Source organism: Petromyzon marinus, chromosome 59 (genome assembly GCF_048934315.1).
Source record: "Petromyzon marinus isolate PM22_M1 ecotype Great Lakes invasive population chromosome 59, UKy_Petmar_22M1.pri1.0, whole genome shotgun sequence".
Lineage (NCBI taxonomy): Eukaryota > Metazoa > Chordata > Hyperoartia > Petromyzontiformes > Petromyzontidae > Petromyzon > Petromyzon marinus.
In genome coordinates this window covers 5,347,124-5,356,560 of record NC_133725.1, presented here as the reverse complement: position 1 = coordinate 5,356,560, position 9,437 = coordinate 5,347,124, and the positions used below count along the sequence as shown (strand labels likewise).

The window sequence follows — 9,437 nt, the reverse complement described above, 5'->3', positions numbered from 1 at the left end:
GTGTGAGTGAATGAATGAGTGAGAGTGAATGAATGAGTGTGAGTGAGAGTGAATGAATGAGAGTGAGTGGGTTGGTATGGTCTCCCACTGTTCAGTGAGTGTGAGTGAGCGTGCGAGTGGGTTGGTATGGACCCCCCCTGTTCAGAGTGAGTGAGTTGGTCTGGACCCCCCTGTTCAGTGAGTGAGTGAATGAATGAGTGAGAGTGAATGAGAGTGAATGATTGAGTGTGAGTGAGAGTGAATGAATGAGTGCTAGTGGGTTGGTATGGACCCCCGCTGTTCAGAGTGAGTGTGAGTGAATGAATGAGAGTGCGAGTGATTTGGTATGGTCTCTCCCCCCGTTCTTCAGGCTGCGTGCGAGCACGAGAGAGAGCGGCGCTTGTGCGGCATCGCTTTCCTCTTCGTCGAGTAAACGGGGTGGGTGGGGGGGGCAGCGTCTTCCCTCCCCGCCTTTATTAGCGAACGCAGAAGCAACATTCTCCTCTCGCGGCAAAGTCGAACGTCGCTTGCGCTTCCAAGCCGAGTGAACGTCGCCAACGCGAAGACCGCGACGCCCGCAAAGTCAGAGCCGAGCGCCTTTTTAGCTTTCCAATTTTGAACAACATCAGCAGCAGCACCACCATCAGCACCATCAGTAGCAGCAGCATCAGCAGCAGCAGCAAAAAAATACAACAAATTTGAGTCCGCAGCGGCGCCGAGGCTTGTTCGTCGTCGAGACGCATCGCCGCCGGCGCGTGGAGCGAAACGTCGGACATCGTGCCGCAAACAACAACGCGCAGAAAGGGGGGGGGGGACCACACCGGCGAGCTGTGGAGCAGCAACAAGCGCGAGAAAAAACAACGGTGGAGTGAAGCCTGGCAACATCAGCTGTGTCTGTGTCTTTGTGTGTGTGTGTCTGTGTGTGTGTATGCGTGTATGTGTCTGTGTCTTTGTGTGTGTGTATATGTGTCTGTGTCTTTGTGTGTGTGTACGCGTGTATATGTGTGTCTGTGTCTTTGTGTGTGTATGCGTGTATATGTGTCTGTGTATGTATGCGTGTATGTGTCTGTGACTTTGTGTATGTTTGGCCCCAAGGTGCACATAGCCTGGCACAAGCGCCGTGGTGACGTCAGCGCCACGGCGCTGACGTTGTGTACGTGTGTGTGGATATATGTGTGTGTACGTGTGTACGTGTATATGTGTGTGCAGTCGCCCTCCAACAACAACGGAGGGCGGAGGAGCGACGCTCCCAACAACGAGTGGAGCGCCGGGTTGGCTAAAGCACAGCAGGTTGGCACAGTAGGGGGCACAGGTGGTGCATCAGCCAGTCATCTCAGTCAGTCAACCCGTGGCACTTGGGTCTGCCCCGTGACCTCCTGCCAGCGGGCGTTCGACACTTCACGTGGCCTCAGGGTGCACATAGCCTGGCACAAGCGTCGTGGTGACGTCACCGCCACTTAGTGGCGAATGGCGGTTGTTGTTGTTGTGCGTGTATGTGTGTGCCTGCTAACAGCACTTGCCCCGACAGTCTGTTCAGAATATATGGGGTATCTTTGTCTTTTTGTGCGTTTGTGTCTGTGTGCACCTAGCCTGGCACAAGCGCCGTGATGACGTCACCGCCACTAAGTGGCGATTGGCGGTTGCGTTTATATTTGTGTGTATGTCTGTATGTGTATGTCTGTGTGTATGTCTGTGTGTGTACGTCTGTGTGTATGTCTGTGTGTATACGTCTGTGTGTGTGTCTGTATGTGTACGTCTGTGTGTATGTCTGTGTGTGTACGTGTGGACCCGGTAGTGTAGTGTCACACCGGTGACGATTATCTGAACCGGCCCTGGGTCTCCCCTGGGTCGTCTCACCCTGAAATAAGTACCTGGTGCGGTGTGCAAACACTTCCATTAGGGAGACAAAGGCGGCCGGGCGTGGTGTTGGCCACCCACCGGCCTTCATAGGTGCTGGCTAACAGCACTTGCCCCATCAGTCTGCTAAAGGCTATACGGGGGATCTTCGTCTTTGCAGGTTGAACTTCTTTCTCACCGCCGTACGTAGTCCAACCGTGCCGATCTGAGCAACTGCAGCAGCAGAACGAACTCCACCCAACATCGTCGCTGTCTGTCACAACACCGCGTGCGTGTGTGTGTTCTGGACGTTCAACTAGTGACGAATTGTCAACGTTCTGTTTACGTGACAACCCTTACTAAGTTGGCCGCGTCGGGTGGCGGCGGGTTTAAACGACACATTTATATATTTACGCGATCAAACTCCCCCCCCCCCCCACGAATAGAACCCTCTGTTATGGATGAAATTGGTCGCGAAAGCCGAGCGCGTGTTAAACTGACGTTGAACTTCTTTCGCGCCACCGTAGGCAGCACAACCGCGCTAACGGGAGGTGCGGAACTTGGGCCTGCGTCGCGTCCCAGGCTCAAGTGGCCTACACTAGGGGACCGGTCACGGGCCGTGGCCTGTTAGGAACCGGGCCGCACAGCAGCAGCAGGAGGTGAGAGCGGTGAGTCCGCACGTGGCCCGCCCCCATTATTTTATTATTTACCACTTCCGTCCGCGCCTCTTTCCCGCACTGCGCACTCAGTCTCAGTCACGTGGTGTTGGTAAGCCCACAAGCTGTAACCCCTAGTAGCCACAATGAGTAAGCCCCACAAGCTCTAACCCCTAGTAGCCACAATGAGTAAGCCCACAAGCTCTAACCCCTAGTAGCCACAATGAGTAAGCCCACAAGCTCTAACCCCTAGTAGCCACAATGAGTAAGCCCACAAGCTCTAACCCCTAGTAGCCACAATGAGTAAGCCCACAAGCTGTAACCCCTAGTAGCCACAATGAGTAAGCCCCACAAGCTCTAACCCCTAGTAGCCACAATGAGTAAGCCCACAAGCTCTAACCCCTAGTAGCCACAATGAGTAAGCCCACAAGCTCTAACCCCTAGTAGCCACAATGAGTAAGCCCACAAGCTCTAACCCCTAGTAGCCACAATGAGTAAGCCCACAAGCTCTAACCCCTAGTAGCCACAAGGAGTAAGCCCACAAGCTCGAACCCCTAGTAGCCACAATGAGTAAGCCCACAAGCTCTAACCCCTAGTAGCCACAATGAGTAAGCCCACAAGTTCTAACCCCTAGTAGCCACAATGAGTAAGCCCACAAGCTCTAACCCCCAGTGGCTAAAATGAATACAAAAACAAACGTCGCTGGAAAGCTTCTTTAAAAAGGGGAAAGACCCAATGATGAAGCCCCCCGACCCCCCCACCCCCAGTCCGTCAAAAATTTATCTTCCACGAAACCGGTCCCTGGTAGCAAAAAGGTTTGGGACCGCTGCACTACACCTTCCTCGTCTCCCCAGGGTCGTCTCTGCGCAAACACAACAAGTCTTTTGTTGTTTTACGTTTTGTTTTACGTGAACGCATCCGCCGCACGACCTTCTCGGGAGTGCAACGCAGCAATAGCAGAAGCAGCAGAAGCAGCAGAAGCAGCAGTAGTAGTAGCAGCAGTAGCAGCAGTAGTAGTAGCAGCAGTAGCAGCAGCAGTAGCAGCAGCAGAAGCAGCAGCAGCAGCAGTAGTAGCAGCAGAAGCAGCAGCAGCAGTAGCAGCAGCAGTAGCAGCAGCAGCAGTAGTAGCAGCAGTAGTAGTAGCAGCAGTAGCAGCAGCAGTAGTAGCAGTAGTAGTAGCAGCAGTAGTAGCAGTAGTAGTAGCAGCAGCAGTAGTAGCAGCAGTAGCAGTATTAGCAGTAGCAGAAGCAGCAGTATCATCGGTTCCACAGCACAAGCCAAAAAAAAATCCCTAAACTCTGGACTGGATTTTGACATTCGGCGTCCCAGCGGTCACACAGACACACACACACACGCTCGCGCGCTCGCTCGAGCCAAGGGCACGCGGACGAGGTCAGCAGCGACGCGCGGTGCGCTTCAGACTTCCGCGCAGCAAACTCGGTGCGGTGCCGGAGGATAACCCGGCGGCGGCGGCGGCGTGGCGGGGAGGGCAAGGTTATTTGGGCCGCTGCTATAAATGTCGACGTGACGGCGACGATGATGAGCCGCTTCGTATGGCATGGCCCGGGCTCGCGTCTGGACAAGGGGGCTCCATGTGCTCAGTGGGCCTCACCTGGTATAATAAAATGCGTTAAAAAAAAATATGCCGCGTGATTTTTTTTTCCCTTTACTTTGTACTCCGATTGCGTTTTTTTTGTATTGTTTGCAGTTGCACAGCTTCTGACCCGGTCATACCGGACGTGTGGAACAAAAAGAGCTTTATAGCGCATCAGATTCCTCCAGCATAATGAAATATTCTCATTGTCCAAGATTCTAACATTTCCCCACTCCCACCCCCCAGGCCGGCGCTGGGCAGCCTTGCCAGAATCGAGAATATTTATTAGTTAGGAAATAATCCGATGAGCTATGAAGCTCTTTCCCACAGATGTCCAGCAGCGGTAGCGGAAGCGACGGTGAATTTGGCACGGGGACGAGATCGTCAAGGTGGGGGGAAGTGGTGGGGGGGGGAAGTTGTGGGGGGGAAGTAGTGGGAGGAAAGTGGTGGGGGGAAAGTGGTGGGGGGGAAGTGGTGGGGGGAGAAGTGGAGGGGGTGAAGTGGTGGGGGGAGAAGTGGAGGGGGTGAAGTGGTGGGGGGAGAAGTGGAGGGGGTGAAGTGGTGGGGGGAAGTGGTGGGGGGGAAGTGGTGGGGGGGAAGTGGTGGGGGGGATGTGGTGGAGGGGAAGTGGTGGGGGGAAAGTGGTGGGGGGAAAGTGGTGGGGGGAAAGTGGTGGGGGGAAAGTGGAGGGGGGGAAGTGGTGGGGGAAAGTGGTGGGGGGAAAGTGGAGGGGGGGAAGTGGTGGGGGGAAAGTGGAGGGGGGAAAGTGGTGGGGGGGAAGTGGTGGGGGGGGAAGTGGTGGGGGGAAGTGGTGGGGGGGAAGTGGAGGGGGCAAAGTGGTGGGGGGAAGTGGTGGGGGGAAAGTGGTGGGGGGAAAGTGGAGGGGGGGAAGTGGTGGGGGAAAGTGGTGGGGGGAAAGTGGAGGGGGGGAAGTGGTGGGGGGAAAGTGGAGGGGGGAAAGTGGTGGGGGGGAAGTGGTGGGGGGGGAAGTGGTGGGGGGAAGTGGTGGGGGGGAAGTGGAGGGGGCAAAGTGGTGGGGGAAAGTGGTGGGGGGAAAGTGGTGGGGGGAAAGTGGAGGGGGGGAAGTGGTGGGGGAAAGTGGTGGGGGGAAAGTGGAGGGGGGGAAGTGGTGGGGGGAAAGTGGAGGGGGGAAAGTGGTGGGGGGGAAGTGGTGGGGGGGAAGTGGTGGGGGGAAGTGGTGGGGGGGAAGTGGAGGGGGCAAAGTGGTGGGGGGAAGTGGTGGGGGGAAAGTGGAGGGGGGGAAGTGGTGGGGGGAAGTGGTGGGGGGAAGTGGTGGTGGGGGGGGGGGGGGAAAGGTGGGGGGGATGAGGGGTGGTGAGAAAGGGGGGAGAATGGGGGGGGGGGGAGAATTGGGGGGGAGTAGCAACACAGCGTGACGCTGGGCTATCGATCACGTGCGGGGAGCGTCACGGGAGCGGCCGTGTGTGTGCGTGCTCACGTCCAGTCCAATCATTCAATCCATCGATTTGTTTCCTTTCCCTCGGGGACCTCCGGTTCCCCCCCCCTCCTCCACATTTATAGAATCAACGTCACCACGCGTTAGGAGCATTTGACCGCCGCTACGAATTTCCACACGACGCTGACGATAAGCCGCTGACGTTGAGCTATCATTTGTGATTGCCAGGTCGCATCTGAAAAAGAGGGTGACGGTCAGCGGTGGGCTTTAGCCGGTAAAATTATTTTTTAAAAAGTTCAGATTTATTTGTAGATATGTTTTTTTTTAGTTATCCGTTTACCTTTCCTATACTTTAACACTCCTGTACCGTTTGTTGTTGTAACATTCTGAGCCTGTGCCCCACCCCCCCCCCCCCGGACACCTGTGAGAAAAGAGCTTCGCAGCTCATTGGATTCTCTCCGGTCTACATATCCCACTGCCACTGCGACAACCTCCCGAGGTGGTCGAGGCCGGGCGACCGAGCGAGCGAGCGTGGCGGCGGCGGCGACGGAGCCTAGCGGGCGGTGCGGAAAGCCAGGGGCAGCCTTGCCCTTCACCGCCCCTCTCTCTCCACACGTCACCGTACATTTTTGTCGCCGTTGACATACCGCGGTGAGTGCAGCAGCCTCCGGTTTTTGCTGTGCAGGCCGTGCAGGACGAAACGAAATCTTCCCCCCCCCCCGCTGCGACGAACCGCCGCGAATTCGGTTTTCGGAAAACGCTTGCCAGCGTTGCTACTGGCCTCTCCTGCGGCCGCATGGGGTCACGCGGAAACGGCTATCGGAATCAGCCCGAAGCCTCCGCCACCGACCACGATTGCACGCGGCTCCTGTTGTGCGTTGCCACGCCCCCCCGCCCCCGCCCCCGCCCCCGCCCCAACTCCGAAACCCCTCCCCCCGCGCCGCGGCCGCCGCCCCCTTTGAAAACAAACTCCGCTCCCACTTGCCGCGCTCGTGCGCAGCGATGGCTGCTCGCGCGCAAGCCCCCGGGAGCTTTGCTCGCATCCGTATCCGCTGCGTGCCCCACGTGCCCCGCTCGGGGCCGCTAACGGCGATACTCAAACAGCATCACCCTGTGTAGCAGCAGCAGCAAACAAAAAAACAAAAAACCCACGAAAACCTCACGGGACCCACGGTCAGTCCCGCCGCTGGACGGAGGCCCTCCCGCCGACGTTTTGGCCGGTCGCGTGAACGCCCGTCAACCGTGCCGCTCGGCGCCGGTTGGTCGAGAGGCTTGCGAGGCGTTGGGGGGGGGGGGGGGGGTGGTGGGGGGTCGGTCCTGGCACCGGTTCGGACTTCACCTTGCCTAACCACGGCCGGGAGTCGCGGTGCGCTAATCACCGTGCTGCCGTTCCCCCCTTCCCCCCTTACCCCCTCCGCCCCGTATAGGCGCGCATTTTAAGAGTTAAATCAGAACCCGCCAAAAAACCGCTTGCGACCCTTCTGTCTGCCTGTCTCTCTCTCTCTGCCCGACGTTCATCCTGACCGCGCAATCGGCGGCGTCGCGAGGCCAGGGACCCGTTGGGGAAATCTCGCAGAGCACGGCAGCCCTCCCGTCTCGTCAGAGAACGGCCCGCGGAAGCGGACATCACAGAGCCACCTCCGAGATCCCTACTCCTTCTTCTTCTTCTTCTTCTTCAAGTGACGCTCTGGCGCGCACAGAACGGCCCGCGGAAGCGGACATCACAGAGCCACCTCCGAGATCCCCCCCCCCCCCGCCTCTTGTGCGTCAAGCGACGCAATGGCTGCACAGCCACTTTCCCACCCGGCACTGCTGCGAGAGAGAAACGCCGTCGACAACATTTGTCCCCTTCGGGCGTCGAGGACCTCCTCCGATGCCGCTTCGTGCGACCGCTGGGGGGGGGGGGGGGGGGGTGGGAGGGGGGTGCCCCAGGAAGCGAGGGAGGGGGGGCAGCGCTCTCCCTACCCGACACGTCAGACCGGTATTCGTGTCGCGAGAACCTCCGAGCTGGACGCGAGCCCGAATGCAGCGTGGGAAACCAAATTGGGACGCGGCCCGGCTGAGGCACCTCAACTCGCTGCGCATTCAGAACCCTTCAAAAAAAACTTTGAGGACCACCTCACCCAACCACCCCCCCCACCCCCCCCCCCAACCTCCTCGGATGAACTTAGCTTAGCAGATCCCCCTCCCCCCCCCCCACCACCACCTTTGTACGCGCTTCGAGAAGACAAACGTCAGCGCAACGTCGGTCTGATCTTCGCCGACGGAGCGCCGCCTTGCGGTGGTGGGGGGCCGGAGAGGTGGGGGGGGGGGGTTGGGAAAGGGGCGGAGGGCAGCTCCAGCAGTGGACAGGGGGTCCCGCCCACACGAAGCGGCACGGACCGGTGCGGTGAAGTATGGTCAACCCTCGACACGACGCAGACAAACCACGGCCCGCCTACCACCCCCCACCACCACCACTACCCGTGGCGCTGATGTAAACTGCTCCCCCCCCCCGCCTCCCTTCCCACTACCTTCAAGCAAGGTCACAAGGTCGCAAGGTTCCAAGGTCGCGAGGTCGTAAGGTCGCAAGGTTACGAAGTCGCGAGTTCGCAGCGTCGCGATGTCCCAAGGTCACAGGGTCGCGAGGCCGTAAGGTCGCGAGGTTACGAGGTCGCGACGTCCCAAGGTCACGAGGTCACGAGGCCGTAAGGTTGCAAGGCTACGAGGTCGCGGCGTCGCGACGTCCCAAGGTCACCGGGCCGCGAGGTCGCACGGTCGCCAGGTTACGAGCTCGCAAAGGTGGCGAGATCGCAAGGTCACGAGGTCGCGCAGCAGGACCTCGGCCGCCACCGCCGCTCACCACCGCGTGGCCTCCCACGGCGCGCGCCGCGGCGGCGGCGGCGGCGCCGCGGCCTCGCCGCCGCCGTCGCCGCCGCCGGCGCCACCGCCGGCGCCCGGCGTGGGCGCCAGCAGCACGTCGTGCATGTCGCCGAACGCCGCCTCGACGGCGAGGGCCAGCGCCGAGGCGTGGGTGTGCCGGCAGCAGTGCAGCGCCGTCACGCTGATGGAGACGCGCTCCGCCTGCGGGTTGTAGCACACGCCGTAGCCGTCGGGCACCGCCGGCCCCTGGCACATCACCGCCTCCATGTGCGCGGGGACCTGGGGGGGGGGCGGGGGGACGATGTCGTTGAGTAATCTGCAGGTCACCTTCCGTCAGCACCGCCGTACGTGGCCAACCGCGCTAATCGGAGGTGCGGTGTTGAGTCTGTGGGCAGTGTTGAGTCTATGGTGCAGTGTTGAGTCTGTGGGAAGTGTTGAGTCTATGGGCAGTGTTGAGTCTATGGGCAGTGTTGAGTCTATGGGCAGTGTTCAGTCTATGGGCAGTGTCGAGTCTATGGGCAGTGTTGAGTCTATGGGCAGTGTTGAGTCTATGGGCAGTGTTGAGTCTATGCGCAGTGTTGAGTCTATGGGCAGTGTTGAGTCTATGGGCAGTGTTAGTCTACGGGCAGTGTTGAGTCTATGGGCAGTGTTGAGTCTATGGGTAGTGTTGAGTCTATGGGTAGTGTTGAGTCTATGGGCAGTGTTGAGTCTATGGGTAGTGTTGAGTCTATGGGCAGTGTTGAGTCTATGGGCAGTGTTGAGTCTATGGGCAGTGTTGAGTCTATGGGCAGTGTTGAGTCTATGGGCAGTGTTGAGTCTACGGGCAGTGTTGAGTCTATGGGCAGTGTTGAGTCTATGGGCAGTGTTAGAGAATACAAACTGCAATTAAGGGTCGTGACCTGTGACCTGTGCCCGATGTGCTCCGCACCTGCTTGGTGAAGAGGCGGAAGTGCGTGGCGATGGCGTAGGAGGTGTCCATGTAGAGCTGTGGCACGCTGTGGCCGTCCTCGATGGCCTGCAGCTTCAGGCCCAGCAGGTGGGCGTCTATAGCCTGGCCCATCATAGCCTGGCACGCACACAAAGACAACGATCC

General features: G+C 59.1%; 1 protein-coding gene across 2 annotated transcripts in view; it reads right to left on the bottom strand.

The window, feature by feature from the left end:
• Positions 1–431: 431 nt before the first annotated feature.
• Positions 432–9,437, bottom strand: part of LOC116955344 (carnitine O-acetyltransferase-like) — a 53,747-nt gene continuing 44,741 nt past the window's right edge. For both annotated transcript variants that reach the window (XM_076053040.1, XM_076053041.1), the window contains exons 14-15: positions 9,273–9,410; positions 432–8,623 (exon numbers count right to left, since the gene is read on the bottom strand). In XM_076053040.1, the coding sequence (XP_075909155.1) occupies positions 8,321–8,623; positions 9,273–9,410 (441 nt within the window). In that variant the 3' untranslated portion in view covers positions 432–8,320. The remainder of the gene's footprint in view (positions 8,624–9,272; positions 9,411–9,437) is intronic.